We start from the raw sequence: 20,792 nt of genomic DNA, 5'->3' as shown, positions 1-20,792 counted from the left end.
TGCCATTCCAAGTGTAGATTAATCCTTTCAGTAATTTCCCTACCACTGATGTTAGATTTACTGGCCTGTAGTTACCTGGCTTAACCCTGCACCCCTCCTGGCATTTACTGTCTTCCAGTCGTCTAGCAGCTCATCTGTGGCTAGCAAAGATGTACCTGTCTCTGTCAGGGCCACAGTAGTCTCCTCACTTGCCTCCCACAGCAGCATTGGATACATCTCAATAGGAACTTGGCATTTATCCACCTTCATGCTCACTAAAACACATAATACTCCTTTTTAACCTTAACATGCTCCAGAACTTCACAATTGGAACAGAAATCTCCAACTACAATGTCCCTGTCCTTGGTGAATACAGATGAAAAATATTCAGTTAAGAACCTTGCCCACGTCCTCTAGCTCCACTCACAGATTGCCCTTTTGGTCCCTAGTGGGCCCCACTCTTTTCCTGGTTACCCTCTTGCTCTTAATATTTATAAAATGCCATGGGATTTTCCTTAATCTTATCTGCCAGTGATATTTTATGGCTCCTCTTTGCCCTCCTAGTTTAAGCAGCTGCCTACACTCTCCATACTCCTGAAGGGCCTCCCTGTTTTCAGTGCTATAAATCAACTGTACACTTCCTTGTTTTCTTTATCAACCAAAATGAGCGACAGTGTCAGAGATCAGTTTTTGTAAGACAAGAAGGAAGTATTTCTTGTGACTTACCGATTCCCTCAGCGAAGTTAGGGTACAGCTCATCTGTGAAGAGAGGCTCGGGCAGCTCTCGGAAATAAAGTTTTAACGTTCCTGCGATGGCATTAACGTCCATGTCACTCATCATCACAGAGACATCTTTATTATCTGTGATACATTGCATATTTAAATACAGTTAAAGATCACTAAATAATCTGAACATGAATGCATAATCTGAACACAGAGGTGGGAACAAGGAAACATTAAACGAACATGAAAAAATACTCCAAACAGGTCCTGTTAATGTATAAGGAAAAGATAGCCAATCTCAATATGGATAAATAATCTGACCATCAAAAACTTGCAGACACTGGAAATCTGAAATAAAAACAGAAAATGCTGGTAACACTCAGCAAGTCAGGCAGTATCTGTGGAAGGCGAAAAATAGTGTCAACATAAATTACAGAGGCGTTAGGGAAGGGATAGAGAGGGCAAAGAGAATATCTCTGAGAGACAGAGAGGCCAGTGTTGCCCTGCTGATAAGCTGTTAATGAAGCCATATAGTTGATCAGTTAATGAGGACAGTTGGAACGATAGAAAACAAACAAAGGGGGAGGCAAGAGCTGTGAAACACAAGCAGAGAGAGCTCATCAGGCAGCATTAGTAGGGAGAGAAAAATTGAGTTAATTTTCACAGATGGATGACATAGGACGGAACTGGCCAATTCAAAGACAGAGAGAGAAAGTGAGTTACATGAAATTACTGAATTTAAGATTGAATTTGGAAGACTGCAAAGTGTCCAGTTGGAAGATGAAGTGCTGTTCCTCAGGCGTACACTTAGCACAGTGTGTAATCTTACCACCGGAACATGTACTGAACTGGTAACGATAGAATGCCTAAAAACTCAACTGTACAAGTTCAACCGGCCAGCACTTGGTGTGAGTCATCCTGGCAAGGCTGCTGTGATTTTCATGCCGGAGGCACATGGGATGGCATCATTCGCCATGCAATGCTCCTCTGGAGGACTGCAGAGTAACCTGGACTACATCATCTTGGGGCACCTGTCACTGCATTCGTCAGAAAAAACCTGCACAGTGCTGAACTAGGCAAATCACTCACCTATATGCTTGCTGTCACTGCACAGAAGCAAAATCAGCTGATCCCCACCCTTCCCACCTCATGATCTGAGACCCCAATAACCTTGCAAACTCATCAACGGAAGGTCCCCCCTTCGCACTGCAGGTCTCCCACCCTGAATCCCCACATCCTCACTTGGGTGGCACAGTGGCACAGCTGGTTGAGCTGCTGCTTCACAGCTCTGGGTCTGGTGAGCCAACCCGGGTTCAATTCTCGCCTCTGGTGTTTTCCGTGTGGAGTCTGCACATTCTCCCAAAGATATGCAAGTTAGTTGGTTAATTGACCTGACTGACTAGGTGGGTGATAAGACACTGGGGGGAGATGTGGGGAGAATAGTCTTTTCCCCAGGGCAGGGGAGTCTAAAACAAGAGGGCATAGATTTAAGATAAGAGGGAAAGATTTAAAGGGGACCTGCGATGCAATGTTTTCACACAGAGGGTGGTGGGTACGTTGAACTGCTAGAGGAAGTGCTGGAGGTCGGTACAATTTCAATGTTTAAAAGATATTTGGACAGGCACATGGATAACAAGGGTTTATAGGGATATGGGTCAAATGCAGGCAACTAGGATTAGCTCAGATGAGCATCTTGGTTGGCATGGATGAGTTGGGCCAAAGGACCTTTTTCTATGCTGTATGTCTCTAATATAAAAATTGCAGATCAGTTGTTTTTTGAACAGCTCACTATTCGGAAGACCAAATTCAAACTGTAAAGGTCCTGCTAGAAATTTTATTCAACAGACTCTGCCTTCGTTGCTCTCTCTATATCCCTGCTTAAGATCAACTTAATACATAACATATTCAGCATTGTGTTTGATTCCAAACTATGTCTTTTAATCTCATTTCCCATCAATCAAGAAGACTGGCTACTTGTAACTTCCATCACCCATCTCCATCCCTATCTCATCTTTAACGTCCTTTCACATCCTTACTCTCACTGCTAAACCTGTTGCTTCATCTCTCAGTTCAGTTTCCAAACACTTTGAGCCATCATTAGCCACATTTAGCCCGTTGATCCATCTCGTCTGAGCCTTTACTGTGAAGCATTCTGATATTTCCTCTGACAGAACCAAAGGTGGAAGTTGTTTATGACATCTCAACATACTGTTCACAGTAATACAACATGGGCAGCAATTGCACACTCAGATGCCCTGTGTTCCACTTACTTACTTAAAGAGAATTTTTTATAGGAAATCAATCTGAGTAAAAAAAATCAAACTGTAGAAACTGTGGGCACATTATTGAAATATTTTGAAGTCAAGCAGCTGGGATCACGTATAATGATGTCACGCAGACACAAACTGTTCCATACAATAATTCCTGAATACTTACTGGCATCAAAAGAAGCTTTGAGGGTCTGAATGTCTGTGGCAACTCCTGATACTCGATAGATTCCAATTTCTTCCATTCCACGCCTTTCAATCTCTTCCACACATTGTCGTACTATGTAAGGCACCTTTGACCTTTCTCGCCTGATGAAGGAAAACATTGTCTAAAACTGAACATCACCATCTGTTATAATGTCATGTACAGCTGAGAGAGTACGGGAGACTGACATTTATGTGATATCTGGAGAATATGAAAATGCACAACCATTTCTAATAGTTCCTTTCCTTTCACAACATTCTTGGGTGGCTAAAGGAAATCTAATTTACAGAATCTGATTGTTACCTGGCCAACTTTCATTCCACAATTCACAGCCAAAAAGAAATTATTAGATCATTTATCCCAAAGCTGTGGACAAATTGACTTTTACACTTACCTGCATTGGTAGCACTTCAAAGTAATTCTTTAAAGCTGCTATATGTCTTTTACTGCTTGTTATGAATAACAGCATTAGTTTGTTTTATTACTTTAAACTGTCATTAATAATTTCTATCTTTAGTTAAAAGATAAGATCTCTTATAGTTTATATGTACATCGAAACACACAGTGAAATGCATCTTTTGCGTCGAGTGTTCTGGGGGCAGCTTCTGGTGCCAACATAGAATGCCCACAACTTCCTAACCTGTATGTCTTTGGGATGTGAGGGGAAACCAGAGCGCCCGCAGGAAATCCATGCAGACACGGGGAGAATGTACAAACTCCTTACAGACAGCGGCTGGAATTGAACCCAGGTCACTGCTGCTGTAATAGTGTTACGCTAACCGCTACACTACCGTGTCTACCATGGAAGTAAAAGTGTTAAAAAGAAACATCAGAATGCTTTACTCTTGGGACTCGGACAAGATGGATTAAAAGAGCTGAAGGTACAAAAGAAGGTGCAGGTCCTGAGATCTTGGAAATGAGCTATATCTAAGCATGGTACTCAAGAAATTCACTGTCAGTTTAGAAAGAGTTTGTGCCATGAAAATGATATTTGCAATACTTCATCATTTTAGACTCGCAATTGCCACCTGCTTCCTTTGACAAGAACCTGACGGACAAGCAGGCAACAGTGATTGGAGTGACTGGCATCCCACAGGTTCAGCCCCTCCATTGTAGGATCCTACACACTGCTTCAAAAAACCCTCTTGGATGCACTTTAGGAATTCCACCCCATCTAAGGCAATCCCAGTCAATTTTGGGAAAACTGAAATTCACCTACTCACCTCACCCATGCTGACTGCGATGCCTATCTATGCTAATCCCTTTTGTGGCATTAGACCTGTATCCCTCTATACTTTTCCTATCCCTGTCCAAATGCCTTCTAAATGTCGTAATTGTATCTGCGTCCACTACCTCCTCTGGCAGCTCGTTCCAGCCTATTTGTGAAAATAGAACAGTACAGCACAGAAACAGGCCCTTCAGCCCACAATGTTGGAGAATTAATTAAACTAGTAATTAAATGCCTAATTAAGCTAATCCCTTCTACCTACACAATATCCATATCCCTGCATTCTCCGCACATTCATGTGCCCAACAAAGAACCTCCTAAGTGCCTCTATTGTATTTATCCCACTACCACTCCTGGCAGCGCATTCCAGGCACCCACCACTCACTGCGTAAAAAACTTGCCCTGCACATCTCCTTTGAATTTACCCCCTCTCCCCTTAAATGCATGCCCTCTAGTATTAGAAATTTGGACCCTGGGAAAAAGATACCGGCCATCTCCTCTGTCTATGCCCCTCATAATCTATCAGGTCTCCCCTCAGACTCCGCTGCTCCAGAGAAAACAACCCTAGTTTGTCCAACCTCTACTTACAGTACATGCCCTCTAATCCAGGCAGCATCCTGGTAAACCTCTTCTGTACCCTCTCCAAAGCCTCCACATCCTTCCTACAATGGGGAGACCAGAATTGAATGCCATGCTCCAGATGTGGCCTAACCAGAGTTTGATAAAGCTGCAACATGACTTCCTGACTCTTGGTATCAATGCACCGACTAATAAAGGCAAGTATGCCTTATGCCTTCATTACCACACTATCAATCTGTGCAGCCACTTTCAGGAACAATGGACTTGGACCCCAAGATTCCTCTGTACATCAACACTGTTAAGAGACTTGCCATTGACAGTGTCTTTTCCCTTTGCATTTGACCTTCCAAATTTATATATACCACAAACAGCAGAGGTCCCAGTATAGATCCCCACAGAACACCGCCAGTCATGGAAATCCAGCCAGAATAAGTCCTGTCAACCACTACCCTCTGTCTTCTATGCCAGCCAATCTGCATCCAAACGGCCAAGTCACCATGGATCCCACGTACCTTAGTCAACTGGATGCACCTCTCATGAGGGACCTTGTCAAATGCCTTACTTAAATCCATGTAGACAACATCTACAGCTCTACCTTCATCAATTACCTTCGTCACCTACTCAAAAAATTCAATCGTTAGTATAACATGACTTGCTCTGCACAAAGCCATGCTGATTGTCCCTAATTAGGCCATGGTTTTCCAAATGCTCATAAATATTATCCCCACAAATTCTCTCCAATAGCTTCCTTACCACTGATGTGAGACTCGTCTATAGTTTCCAGGATTTTCCGTATTTCCCTTCTTGAATAATGGAACAATATTAACTACTCGCCAGTCCTCCGGGACCTCACATGTGGCTAGAGATGACATGAAGATGATGTGTTGCCTCCCTGGTGCCAGGGTACGGGATGTCACGGACCGGGTCCAGAATATTCTGAGGGGAGAGGGTGATCAGCCAGAAGTCTTGGTACATGTAGGTACCAATGACATAGGTAGAAAAAGAGAAGAGGTCCTGAAGGAGGAATACAAGGAGTTAGGAAGAAAATTGAGAAGTAGGACCTCTAGTGTGGTAATTTCAGGATTACTACCTGTGCCACGTGCCAACGGTAGTAAGAATAGAAAGATCTGGCAGATGAATGCATGGCTGAGTGACTGGTGCAGGGGGCAGGGCTTCAGATTTCTGGATCATTGGGACCTTTTTTGGGGGAGGCATGACCTATTCACTAAGGATAGGTTACACCTAACCTCCAAAGGGTCCAATATCGTGGCGGGAATGTTTAATTTAGCTGTTGGGGAGGGTTTAAACTAATCTGCCAGGGGGATGGAAACAAGGATGTTAGGATACAAGATGTTAGGGTAAGGGAGGAGGGTTATAGAAACAAGTCTGTGATAGTGTGTAGTGAGGATGGTAAGAGGGACAGGCAGGTGAATAGTCAGGATAATTTGCTGAACAATAGAAGTACAACAAAATCAACAGCAGATACTGGACTAAATGTACTATATTTGAATGCACGTTGCATTAGGAATAAAGTAGATGACCTAGTGGCACAACTACAGATGAATAAATACAATATTGTGGCAATCACCGAGTCATGGTAGATGTGATTGGGAACTAAATGTCCAGGGGTACGTAGTGTATAGGAAGGATAGGCGGGTAGGCAGAGGGGGGTGGTGTGGCCATGATGGTTAGTAATGATATAAAATCAATAGAAAGGAAGGACATTGGGTCAGAAGAGGCAGAATCCTTATGGGTGGAGCTAAGAAATAACAAGGGTAAAAGGACAATAGTAGCAGTTATATATAGGCCCCCTAATAGCAGTCAGGAAGTGGACGATAAGTTGCAGTTTGAAATAGAAACAGTGTGCCAGAGTGACAATGTGAAGATAATTATGGGGGATTTTAACATGAAGGTGGACTGGGAAATCCAGCAAGGCGGTGGATCTCAGGAGAGTGAGTTTGTGGAATGTCTACGGGACGGTTTTTTGGAGCAACTTGTTGATGAGCCCACCAGGGGATCGGCTGTTTTGGATTGGGTGCTGTGTAATGAACCGGAGGTGATTAGGGAACTAAAGGTAAAGGAACCATTGGGAACTAGCGATCACAATATGATTGAGTTCAGTTTCAAATTTGAGAAGGAGAAGCTGATAACTGGTATATCGATACTTCAGTGGAACAAAGGAAATTACAGTGGTATGAGAGAGGAGTTGGCATAAATTGATTAGAAGAGTAAGCTAGCTGGAGGGATGGAGGAGCAGAAATGGAAGGAATTTCTACAAGAAATAAGGAAAATGCAGGATAGATATATTCCAAGAAAAAAGGTTTTGAACGGAAAAAAGGCACAAATGTGGATAATGAGAGAGGTGAAGGCTAAAATAAAAGCAAAAGGGGCATACAAGGAAGCAAAAATTAGTGGGAAAACAGAAGACTGGGAAACGTTTAAAAACCTGCAGAAAGAAACTAAGAAGGTCGATAGGAAAGAAAAGATGAATTATGAAAGGAAGTTGGCAGATAACATTCGAAAGGATACTAAGAGTTTTTTTAAATATATAAGGAGTAAAAGACAGACACAGGTTGATTTAGGACCAATTGATAACGGCGCGGGAGAGATTATAATGGATGATAAAGAGATGGCAGAAGAACTAAATGAGTATTTTGCATCGGTCTTCACTGTGGAAGACATCAGCAATATATCGGATAGTCAGGGGTCTCAAGGAATGGAACCACTTGTGGTGTGGTCAGTTAGTGAGGAGTTCTGTGAGGACTGGAGGGATGCTATTATGTTTTTTAAATTTTAAAAAAAAATTTTATTTACAGTGTGGTAACAGGCCCCTCCGGCCCAAAGAGTCCACGCCGCCCATTTTAAACCCATATTAACCTACCCGTACGTCTTTTGGAATGTGGGAGGAAACCGGAGCACCTGGAGGAAACCCATGCAGACACGGGAGAACGTACAAACAGACAGCGACGGGAATCGAACCCAAACCGCTGGTGCTGTAATAGCGTCATGCCAACCGCTATGCTACCGTGCCGCCCTATACCATACTGTAAGGTTGGGATCTCCCTTATCGTCGTTAGGCTATGGGTTTCTGAGTACTCTCTCTCTGGGGGGATTTGGCAGGAACTACAGCCGCAAAAAACCGGAACGACCTTATTTGTGGACTGGCCATACTGGGAAACAGCACCATAAAGGGCCTGGAGGCAGTGAACCAGGAACTGATAGAGCTTCGACTTTATGCTCGGCAGACCTGGTATGCTGTGGACTACCAGTTGGCTCAGCAAGGAGGAATATGTGCCATAATAGGGGACAAGTGTGTCACCAATGTGAGAGATGAGTCCTACATGCCATTCAGGACATTCAGAAGCAAGTAGATAGCTTTAGACAGGGACTTACAGGAGGGGCGGGTTGGTTGGGGTGGCTACTAGGAGGATTGTGGGCACCTGCTGCATGGAACAGTGGGGTTAATTGTTATTATTATAGCATGCTGTGTGGTGCTGGCCTGTTTAAATACCTGTTGCAAGGTCCTTATTAATAAACTCTCGGCCCTGTTCTCGGCGCCTCTCTAGGGTATCATGAAATGATAACAGGAGGGAATGAGGAAGTAAAGGGTTAAGAAACTGTGACTGACTGTAACTGTACATATAACTGATGGAAAAATACCTCGCAAGCTACTGACTCATGGATAGGTGATAATTACTGTGTCTGGAACCTTGGTTGCAGACCAGTGATGCTGGACAATAAGGGTGGTGGGTGCAATAAACAACGAGTGGGAAGCTTGTCCTAAACAACGAGGGTGAGACCTGTCTTTGATTCTCTTGATTATAACTCAATTATGCTGGACAATAGGTGCGATGTCTGTCTCGGGATCTCTGTGGCTTGACCAAAACTCGTGGCGCTGCACTCATTAAGTGTGTGTGACAATATCTGCATACATTTCTGTCTGCTCCTTTGTACGAGAGAGACCTCGGGAAGCGACTGTCAACGAGTGCTGAAGAGACATCTCCTTAGCGGTATCCTGCTAATAATCTCAGGATTGCTGCCAGTGCCACGTGATAGTGAAGGGAAGAATAGGAGGGCAGATGAATGCGTGGCTGTGGAGTTGGTGCAGGGGGCAAGGTTTTAGATTTTTGGATCATTGGGATCTCTTCTGGGGAAGGTGGGACCTGTACAGATTGGATGGGTTACACCTGAACTCGAGGGGGACCAATATCCTTGCAGGCAGGTTTGCTAGTGTGGTTCGGGAGGGTTTAAATTAGTTTGCAAGGGGGATGGGAACTGGGGGGATAGGTCAGTGGAAGAAGTGCATGGAGTAAGCCAGATCTAACATATAGAGAGGATTTGAAGAAGGAGAAGCAGGGTATAGGGTATAAAAGTAATAAGGTGGATGGGCTAAAGCATCAGGAATAAGGGTGATGAACTGTGAGCTTGGATAAATACATGGAACTATGATATTGTGGCTCTTGCAGAGACTTGGCTGTCACCAGGACAGGAATGGAAACTGAATATTCCAGGATTTCAGTGTTTTAAAAGGGATGGTGGGGGGGTAAAAGAGGAGGAGGGGTGGTGTTACTGGTGAGGGATACTATTACAGCTGCAGAAAGGGTGGATAATGTAGCAGGATCCTCTCTAGGGTCAGTATGGGTGGAAGTTAGGAACAAGAAAGGAGCAGTTACTCTACTGGGAGTATTCTATAGGCCCCCTGGTAGCAGCAAGGATACTGAGGAGTAGATCGGGAGGCAGATTTTGGAAAGGTGCAAAAATAACAGAGTTGTTATCATGGGAGACTTCAACTTCCCAAATATTGATTGGCACCTGCTTAGTACCAAAGGTTTAGATGGGGCGGAGTTTGTTAAGTGTGTCCAGGATGGATTCCTGTTACAGTATGTTGACAGGCCGACCAGAGGGAATGCTATATTAGATCTAGTATTAGGTAATGAGCCAGGTCAGGTGACAGATATCTCAGTGGGTGAGCATTTGGGGGACAACGACTATCGCTCTATAACCTTTAGCATTGTCATGGACAAGGATAGGAGCAAAGAGGACAGGAAAATATTTAATTGGGGAAGGGCAAATTATGAGGCTATAAGGCTTGAACTTGGGAGTGTGAATTGGGATGATTTTTTTAAGGGAAATGCACTATGGAGATGTGGTCGATGTTCAGGGATCTCTTGCAGGATGTTAGGGATAAATTTGTTCCAGTGAGGCAGAGTAAGAATGGCAGGGTGAAGGAACCACGGGTTCCTTCACCCTGAGAAGGTGGAACATCTAGTTAGAAGGCAGCATACATAAAGTTTAGGCAGCAAGGATCAGATAGGTCTCTTGAGGAATATAGGGTAGCAAGGAAGGAACTTAAGAAGGGGCTGAGGAGAGCAAGAAGAGGACATGATAAGGCCTTGGCGAGTAGGCTTAAGGAGAACCCCAAGGCATCTTTCACTTATGTGAAGAGCAGAAGGATGACAGGAGTAAAGGTAGGACCGATTAGGGATAAAGCTGTGGAAGTGGGTGAGGTTCTCAATGAATACTTCTCTTCAGTATTCACCAAGGAGAGGGGCCTTGATGTAGATATCAAGAAAGAGGATGTGTTGGAGCTGTTAGAAAATATTAGGACAGATAAGTCCCCGGGGCCTGACGGAATATTCCCCAGGCTGCTCCGCGAGGTGAGGGAGGAGATTGCTGAGCCTTTGGCTAGGATCTTTGAATCCTCGTGGTCCATGGGAATGGTACTGGAGGATTGGAGGGTGGCAAATGTTGTCTCCTTATTCAAAAAAGGTAGTAGGGATAGTCCAGGGAATTAAAGACCAGTGAGCCTTACGTCTGTGGTGGACAAGCTGTTGGAAAGGATTCTTAGAGATAGTACCTATGGGCATTTAGAGAATCATGCTCTGATCAGGGACAGCCAGCATGGCTCTGTGAAGGGCAGATCATTTCTCACAAGCCTGATAGTGTTCATTGAGGAGTTGACCAGACAGATTGATGAGGGTAGTGCAGTAGATGTGGTCTACGTGGATTTTAGTAAGGCATCTGAAAAGGTTCCACATGGTAGGCTTCTCCAGAAGGTCAGAGGGCATGGGATCCAGGGAAGCTTGGCCGTGTGGATTCAGAATTGGCTTGCCTATAGAAAGCAGAGGGTTGTGGTGGAGGGAGTGCATTCAGATTGGAAGGCTGTGACTAGCGGTGTCCCACAAGGATCGGTTCATAAAAACGTAGAAAACCTACAGCACAATACAGGCCCTTCGGCCCACAAAGTTGTGCCGAACGTGTCCCTACCGTAGAAACTACTGGGCTTACCCACAGCCTAGTCTCTTAAAAGACCCTATCGTATCCGCCTCCACCACCGTTGCCGGCAGCCCATTCCATGCACTCACCATCCTCTTGAGTGAAAAACTTACCCCTGACATCTCCTCTGTACCTACTCCCCAGCACCTTAAACCTATGTCCTCTTGTGGCCACCATTTCAGCCCTGGGAAAAAGCCTCTGACCATCCACATGATGAATGCCTCTCATCATCTTATACACCTCTCATCCTCCGTTGCTCCAAGGAGAAAAGGCCGAGTTCACTCAACCTGTTTTCATAAGGCATGCTCCCCAATCCAGGCAACATCCTTGTAAATCTCCTCTGCACCCTCTCTATGGCTTCCACATCTTTCCTGTAGTGAGGCGACCAGAACTGAGTACAGTACTCCAAGTAGGGTCTGACCAGGGTCCTATATAGCTGCAACACTACCTCTTGGCTCCTAAATTCAATTCCACGATTGATGAAGGACAATACACTGTATGCCTTCTTAACCACAGAGTCAACCTGTGCAGCTGCTTTGAGTGTCCTATGGACTTGGACCCCAAGATCCCTCTGATCCTCCACACTGCCAAGAGGCTTACCATTAATACTACATTCTGCTATCATATTTGACCTACCAAAATGAACCACTTCACACTTATCTGGGTTGAACTCCATCTGCCACTTCTCAGCACAGTTTTGCATCCTATCTATGTCCCGCTGTAACCTCTGACAGCCCTCCACACTATCCACAACACCTCCAACCTTTGTGTCATCAGTGAACTTACTAACCCATCCCTCCACTTTCTCATCCAGGTCATTTACAAAAATCACTAAGAGTAAGGGTCCCAGAACATATCCCTGAGGCACACCACTGGTCACTGAACTCCATGCAGAATATGACCCGTCAACAACCACTCTTTGCCTTCTGTGGGCAAGCCAGTTCTGGATCCACACAGCAACGTCCCCTTGGATCCATGCCTCCTCACTTTCTCAATAAGCCTTGCATGGGGTACCTTGCAATGTGTTTAGTCACATCCTCAAAAAAGAGATCCTCAGAGGTTCTAGGACCTCTGCTTTTCGTGATTTTTATTAATGACTTGGATGGGGGGTAGAAGGGTGGGTTGGCAAGTTTACAGATGACACAAAGATTGGTGTTGTGGATCGTGCAGAGGATTGTCGAAGATTGCAGAGGGACATTGATAGGATGCAGAGCTGGGCTGAGAAGTGGCAGATAGGGTTCAGTCCGGAGAAGTGTGAGGTGGTACACTTTGGAAGGACGAACTCCAAGGCTGAGTACAAGGTTAATGGCAGGATTCTTGGTAGTGTGGAGGAGTAGCGGGATCTGGGGGTCCATATTCACAGATCCCTGGAAGTTGCCTCACAGGTGGATAGGGTAGTCAAGAAAGCTTATGGGATGTTAGCTTTCATAAGTCGAGGGATCGAGTTTAAGAGCTGCAAGGTAATGATGCAGCTCTACAAAACTCTGGTTAGACTAGTGCTGTGTCCAGTTCTGGTCGTCTCACTATAGGAAGGATGTGGAATCGTTGGAAAGGGTGCAGAGGAGATTTACCAGTTTAGGGAGTATGGATTATGAGGAGAGATGAAGGGAGTTAGGGCTTTACTCTTTGGAGAGAAGGAGGATGAGAGGAGACATGATAGAGGTGTACAAAATATTAAGAGGAATAGATAGATTGGACAGTCAGCGCCTCTTTGCCAGGGCACCAATGTTCAATACAAGAGGGCATGGCTTTAAAGTAATGGTTGGGAAGTTCAAGGGAGATATCAGAAGAAGGTTTTTCACCCAGAGAGTGGTTGGGGCATGGAATGCGCTGCCTGGGGCAGTAGTGGAGGCAGGTACATTGGTCGAATTGAAAAGATTACTAGATAAGCATATGGAGGAACTTAAAATAGAGGGATACATGGGAAAAAGGGGTTAGATAGTCTTATGCGAGGTTTAAAGGTTGGTACAACATTGTGGGCCGAAGGGCCTGTATTGTGCTGTACTGTTCTATGTTCTGTTAATGTTCTTCAAAAGACCCAACACCTCCTCCTCTTTAATACTGAAATGTCCTAGAATATCGACAGACCCCTCCCTAATCTCACCCTCATCCATGTCCTTTTCCTTGGTGAACACCGATACAAAATACCCATTAAGGACCTTACCCACTTCCACTGACTCCACACATAAATCCCCTCCTCTGTCCTTGAATGGCTTACCCTTTCGTTCACTATCCTCTTGCTCCTAACATATGTATAAAATGCCTTAGGATTCTCCTTAATCCCTTTCGACAAGGACATTTGATGGGCCCCTTCAGCTCTCCTAATTCCTTGCTTTCTTTGCTTCATTTCTTTCTCTCTCCTCTTTTTCCATTTTTCCTCTGAAGGGTATGGAGCTAGCTTGTACTTGAAACATCACTTTACTGGTCTTGCAGTGTTCTGTTGGTACTACCTGACAAACATTGATTCCATTTTATCCAGCCAGATCCCCTCCCACTGAAGTTGGTTCCTCTCCAACTCAATTTTATTTTATAGTTCTCCTTTCTCTTCTGTTGTTAACCTAAAACATTCTGAAACCTTCTTTACTGTTCTCCAAGTGTTCTTTCATTGACCTTACGGTCTACCTTGTTGTGACCTTGCACCTCATTGCACTGCACTTTCTCTGTAGCTGTGACACTTTACTCTGTACTGTTATTGTTTTTACCTGTACTAGCTCAATGCACTCTGTACTAACTCAATGTAACTGCACTGTGTAATGAATTGACCTGTACCATCGGTTTGTAAGACAAGCTTTTTACTGTACTTCAGTACAAGTGACAATAATAAACCAATACCAATACCAATATGGTCCACTTCATTTCCTAAAACCAGACTTTCCTTTGAGTTGGAGACTACCAATCCAGGATGTTCTCCTGAACACATTTCAAAAGTTCCTCTCCGTACACCTAAGGTAATTTACAGTAACCAATTACCTATCAGCATGTCTTTGGGATGTGAGAGAAAACTAGAGCACCCGACGGAAACCCATGTGGCCACACGAATACCGTGTGAACTTCACATGGACCAAGGTCAGGATCGAACACTATTCCTTGCTCACTATGTGGTTGCATTTACAATACCCTCTCCCTGCTTCAGTCTCAGGTTCCCACCTGTTTTAAGTAGACCACTATCATCCCAGTACCGAAGAAAAGCAAGGTAACATCCTTCAATGACTATTGACCAGTGGCCCTAACATCCACCATCATGAAGTGCTTTGAGAGGCTGGTCATGGCACGCATCAACTCCAGCCTCCCAGACAATCTCGACCTACTGCAATTTTCCTATTGCCGAAACAGGTCTACAGCAGATGCCATTTCCCTGGCCGTATGCTCAGCTCTGGAGCATCTGGACAGTAAAGACACCAACGTTAGACTATTGTTTATTGACTACAGCTCTGCCTTCAATACAATAATCCCAAACAAAACTTGTCACCAAATTCCGAGACCTAGGACTCAACACTGTAACTGGATCCTTTCTAACCAAGAGACCGCAATCAGTGAGGATAAGCAGCAATACCTCCGGCAAGATTATTCTCAACACTGGTGCCCCACAAGGCTGCGTCCTCAGCCCTCTGCTCTACTTCCTATATGACTATGTGGCCAGATTCTGCTCTAACTCCATCTACAAGTCTGCAGATGATACTGCCGTTGTAGGCCGTATCTCAAACAGCGATGAGTTGGAGTATAGGAAGGAGACAGACAGCTTAGTGGAATGGTGTCATGACAACAAATTTTCCCTCAATGTCAACAAAAGAGCTGGTCATTGACTTCAGAAAAGAGGGCGTTGTACATGCACCTGTCTACATCAATGCTGCTGAGGTCAAGAGGGTTGACAGCTTCAAGTTCCTGGGAGTGAACATTACCAACAGCCTGTCCTGGTCAAATCATGTAGAAGCCACGGCCTCTACTTCCTCAGGAGGCTAAAGAAATTCGGTTTGTCCCTGTTGACACTCGCCAACTTTTATCGATGCACCATAGAAAGCATCCTATCTGGATGCATAACGGCTTGGTATGGCAACTGCTCTGCCCAGGACCGCAAGAAACTACAGAGAGTTGTGGACACAGCCCAGCACATCACGGACACCAGCCTCGCCTCCTTGGACTCTGTCTTTACCTCTCTCTGTCTTTACCTCTCTCTGTCTTGGTGAAGCAGCCAGCATAATCAAAGACGCCAGCCACCCGGATCATTCTCTCTTTTCTCCTCTTCCATTGGGTAGAAGACACAGGAGCCTGAGGGCACGTACCACCAGACTTAAGGACAGCTTCTACCCCACTGTGATAAGACTATTGAATGGTTCCCTTATACGATGACATGATCTACCTTGTTGTGACCTTGCACCTTATTGCACTGCACTTTCTCTGTAGCTGTGACACTTTACCCTGTATTGTTATTGTTTTCACCTGTACTACATCAATGCACTCTGTACTAACCCAATGTAACTGCACTGTGTAATGAATTGACCTGTAGGATTGGTATGCAAGACATGTTTTTCACTGTACCTCGGTGCGAGTGACAATAATAAACCAATACCAATACCAGTGACTGTGATGGTGCCTTCATGCTTCTTGATTTGAAAGGGATGGATTCTGTCCTTGATCCCCTGAGGACATCCTCCCTCTCCAGCATTATAACATCTTCCTTACTCAGTACTTCCACTCTGCTTCCCTTTCTTTCTTCTCTATCTTTTCTGTGTCCAAGAATATGAAGTTGAATATCCACCCAGTATCCTTTACGGTGACATTGACCATGGTACTGCAGCATCCATTCAGCATGATTTTCTGCTTATAACAATTGCAGCAGAAGGGGGAGTTGAATTCGGGCTCCATGTAAGAACAGCTAACAGTGTGAAGATGCACGTTCACAGATGGATAAGAACGCAGGATATGATCATGGCACATACATGCTGAGAGCAGACCACATGGCACAACTATTGTAAGCAAAGGTTGTCATATAGAAGCTAAGGGTGAACATATCTGTAAGCTGGTAAATACCTACAAGTACATGATAAGCCAAGACTGTATTGTATATGAATAGAGCCTGATCCTCCCACTCACACCCAGTGAAAATGTTCTTAGTGTTGCAGCGGACCATGTAGCTGCAAAGCAAGCCCGGAATGCTGGAGTTGGCCATTCCACCTCTTGGAAGTAGGGACACGTTGATTCTCCTGGGGACTGGTGCAGTCTCAGGGCCAGCTGAAAGCAATCAGTTCAGGCCTGGGAAGTAGGTTGAATTATTTGTATGCTCATATCTTTAATATGACACATAGTTACATAATATGCAATCCTGTTATAGTTAATGTAATAAAACTTCTTATAAATCCACTCATGCATCAACCATAATTATTCTCGTCACACTAATAACCTTTTGTGGTTTAACCATGAGCAAATTTGCTAATACAATTCCATTAAAATATTACACCTGGAAGGCAATAGGTGAGTGGTTAGGCCACCACCATTATATGTTGCTGCCTCTTATTGTCATTTACTCTGGCAAGACTGAAGACTTGAGATCCTTTGTTTGAAGTTACTGCTGGATGGGCCTTTTGTTCCCCTTCTCCTCTTTTAATCCTGAGTCCCTCCAGCTAGCCATTCTGCACGTGGGTCCAAAGAGTGGCCATCACAGCCATTTATGTCCGCTATCATCTGATGTCAACGGTTGCCACCGTGTGATATTAAATGGTGTTCAGGACGGGAGCTCTGGATAAAATTGGTCCTCTCTCATCTGAGTCACTAAGATCAAGAATAGCACACTTGCTGAAATTAGCTGATGGCATAGTGTGGAAATGAAGCTGAGGTCTGTATGACTTGGGAGCATATTTATTCAGTGATCTTTCAGGGATCCCCAGTTTGTAAATTTCGCACAGTATACTGACAAGGTACAGTAGACAGCTTACTTACTTGGTGACTATTGCAATGCTCACGCCAAAGACCCCTGTCTGTTTTCGGGATGGCAATCGTTTCAAGCTGAACTCACGACTGGTGAATTTCATTGACAACTTCACCTCAATCTAGGAAAGAAAAGAAAATCACTAAAGTTTAATCAGGACCATAAATATTTTAGTAGGTGATGTTGCATTGTTCAATTAAATTCCATGTTCTGCGTGCTTTAAGAACTGTTGGAACTGTTGGCAGGCATGGTAGTGTAGCGGTTAGCGTAATGCTATTACAGGGCCAGCAACCGGGGTTTAAATCTGGCCATTGTCTGTAAGGAAGTATGTTCTCCCTGTGTCTGCGTGGGTTTCCTCCGGGTGCTCTGGTTTCCTCCCACATTCCAAAGACGTACAGCTTAGGAAGTTGTGGGCTTGCTATGTTGGCGCTGGAAGCGTGGCGACACTTGCAGGCTGCCCCCAGAACACTCTACGCAAAAGATTAATTTTACTGTGTGTTTTGATGTATGTGTGACTAATAAGGATAGCTTATCTTATCTTATTCACAGGATCTCCATTATGGCAACTGTCCAGCATAAGCTGGTTGGACACACAGTTTTTACTCACAACTTGGCCTTAAGTTCAGCTCAGCAGAAAGAGATAAAACGTAAAAAAAGATTTGTCACGTTATTGACTAGATCAAGGGCCTCAGTGAGATTAGTTTCAACAATTTCAAACTAGTAGCAAATATTTTTATTATAAAGGGCCTATAATTTGGCAGAAAACACCAATCTTAATCATTCATTGAATTTGATGGACGAGTTAAACTGCAGCAGTTCAGACCTGCATTTCAACTTGCTGAAGGATTGTAATGGAAGCAATGATTTGACAGTCCTACCAGGCTGTGCAGTACAGTTCCCCATCCTCTCCACAACACCCTTCCCTAACAACAACCTCTCACTCATCCATAAGCCTCTGGCACTTGGACCTTCTGCCCAGGTCCAAGACGGAAGATCTCATTCTATCCTGGGCTCTCACTCAGACTGAGCCCCCTGCTATTCAATGGAGCTTGGATTGGTGAAAGGTGAGATCACTCTCTGATGCGAAGGCCTGCAGGTTCAGCTCTAAGTGATATAGTGCGGCACCCTCTTTCCCAGTGAGCAGGCAGTCATGACAGAAACTTCCTGTCCAAGGGTCAGATCATCCAACCCATTATCTTGTACAGGTCCTCCCCAGATTACGAATGCCCAATTTATATACAGCCCGTACATACGAGCGAGCGTTGGGAGACTGGCAGGATGGATTTGCCAGCTGCTGTGGGGCTGCAGGCATCTCCTGCCATGTGCAAACTCAGTTCATGGCCACATTTCTGACTTGTGAACTGTTCGGCTTACGAACAGAGATGTGCTATTTGACTGCAGAAGGAGCCTTTACAGCGACACACAAGCAGTGCTAAAAACTCCATCCATGAGGAATTTCTAAATATGCAGGAAAATACAGCCGATTAATAAAGAGCTTTGCACAGACAAGGCCACAAGACACCACAATCCCACAAGACACCTTGGGCCTTGTGAGCAACAAAATATTGCTGTAAGGGGGTTGCACCAAAAACTTCTGAAAAGCATGATTCAATCTGCTTCTACAGTGCCCGTAAAAGATATTTTCTTGTATCAGCTTTGGTTCTTTTGCTAATCACGTGAAATCTTTGTATTCTGATTACATTGGTGGTAGGGGTAGTTTTTCACTTGAACGTTTTTTATCATTTCACTGCAATGATCTCTGCTCTAAGGATAATAACCCCAGCACATCCTAACCCCTTTAAATCCCACCTCTCATTTACTTTACAGAAACAGTCTTTCTATTCTCCTTAGTAATCCCCATTTGTCAAATTTTACACCATCCTCAATGCTTACTTTCCCACCTAAATTTCTGCTGCAAACAAACATGGATGTTTTACACTCTGATCCCTCAACTAAGCTATAATTTGCCTCCCTGGTGCCAGGATCCATGATATCTCGGATCGAGTTCTCGATATTCTCAGGAGGGAGGGTGAGCAGTCAGATGTCGTGGTCCACGTAGGGACCAATGACGTGGGTAGGAAAGAGGAGGAGGTCCTGCAAAGACAGTTTAGAGAATTAGGTGCAAAGTTGAAGGACAGGACCTCCAAGGTTGCAATCTCAGGATTGCTACCTGTGCCATGAGCTAGTGAGGCTAGAAATAGGAGGATCATGCAGCTAAATATGTGGCTAAGGAATTGGTGCAGGAGGGAGGGCTTCATGTTTCTAGACAATCTAGAGAATTGTTCCAGGAAAGGTGGGACCTGTTCCGACAGGATGGTTTGCACCTGAACTGGAGGGAGACTAACATTCTTGCGGGTAGGTTTGCTAGTGTTGCTCCGGGGGGGGGGTTTAAACTAGATTTGCAGGGGGAGGGGAACCAGAGTGTTACAGCAGATAGTGAGTTGCAGGAGGGAAAAGGTCATGCGAGGACTGCAGGTATCGACAGAAATCAAAGGTTTGTACATGATAGAAATGTTCTCAGGTGCATCTATTTCAATGCAAGAAGTACTGTAGGTTAGGCAGATGAGCTTAGGGCGTGGATTGGCACATGGGATTACGACATTATTGCTGGCAGCTTAATGTTCCGGGGTTCTGTTGTTTCAGACGTGATAGAGGGGGAGGGATGAAAGGGGGAGGAGTGGCATTACTAGTCAGGGAAAATATCACAGCTGTGCGTAGACAGGACAGCCTGGAGGGCTCGTCTACAGAGGCCATATGGGTGGAGCTGAGGAACAGGAAAAGTGTGGCCACTCTAATAGCGTTGTATTATAGACCGCCCAATAGTCAGAGAGAATTGGAGGAACAAATCTGTAGTGAGATAGCAGACTGATGTAAGAAACAGAAAGTTGTAATAGTAGGGGATTTTAACTTTCCACATATTGACTGGGACTCCCACACTGTGAAAGGGCTGGATGGCTTGGAATTTGTCAAATGTGTTCAGGAAAGTTTTCTAAATCAATATATAGAGGTACCAATGAGAGAGAATGCAATAATTGATCTCCTATTAGGGAACCAGGCAGGTCAGGTGACAGAAGTATGTGCAGGTGAGCATTTTGGGTCCACTGACCATAGTGTCATTAGTTTCAAGTTAATTATGGATAAGGACAGGTCTGGTCCTCCAGCTGAGGTTCAAAATTGGAGAAAGGCCAATTTGGTGGAAATGAGAAAGGATCTAGGAAGAGTGGATTGGGATGTTGTTTTCTGGCAAGGATGTGTTCCGTAAGTGGAAGGCCTTCAAAGGCAAAATTTTGAGAGTGCAGAGTTTGCACGTTCCTGCCAGGATTAAAGGCAAAGTTAACAAGCATAGGGAACCTTGGTTTTCAAGGGATATTGGCGATCTGGTTAAGAAAAAGAGACAGGTGTATAGCAGGTATAGGCAACTGGGAACAAATGAGGTACTTGAAGAGTATAGAAAAAGTAAGAAAATACTAAAAAAGGAAATCAGGAAGGCAAAAAGAAGACATGAGGTTGCTTTGGCAGATAATGTGAAGGTAAACCCAAAGGGTTTCTACAAGTATATTAAGAGTAAAAGGATAGTAAGGGACAAAATTGGTCCCCTAGAAGATCAGAGTG

At 44.5% G+C, this 20,792-nt stretch overlaps 1 protein-coding gene across 3 annotated transcripts in view; it reads right to left on the bottom strand.

Moving 5' to 3' along the window:
* Positions 1-20,792, bottom strand: part of si:dkey-91m11.5 (PH_BCR_vertebrate and RhoGAP_Bcr domain-containing protein) — a 362,049-nt gene that overhangs the window by 21,559 nt on the left and 319,698 nt on the right. For 2 of the 3 annotated variants that reach the window (XM_052032049.1, XM_052032050.1), the window contains exons 18-20: positions 17,192-17,301; positions 3,139-3,278; positions 706-840 (exon numbers count right to left, since the gene is read on the bottom strand). In XM_052032049.1, coding sequence (XP_051888009.1) covers positions 706-840; positions 3,139-3,278; positions 17,192-17,301 — 385 coding nt within the window. The remainder of the gene's footprint in view (positions 1-705; positions 841-3,138; positions 3,279-17,191; positions 17,302-20,792) is intronic. The other variant, XM_052032051.1, reaches the window with a different exon arrangement.

Source organism: Pristis pectinata, chromosome 17, assembly GCF_009764475.1.
Source record: "Pristis pectinata isolate sPriPec2 chromosome 17, sPriPec2.1.pri, whole genome shotgun sequence".
Classification (NCBI taxonomy): domain Eukaryota; kingdom Metazoa; phylum Chordata; class Chondrichthyes; order Rhinopristiformes; family Pristidae; genus Pristis; species Pristis pectinata.
The sequence above is the reverse complement of the archived record's forward strand: the minus strand, read 5'-3'. Positions and strand labels throughout refer to the sequence as shown.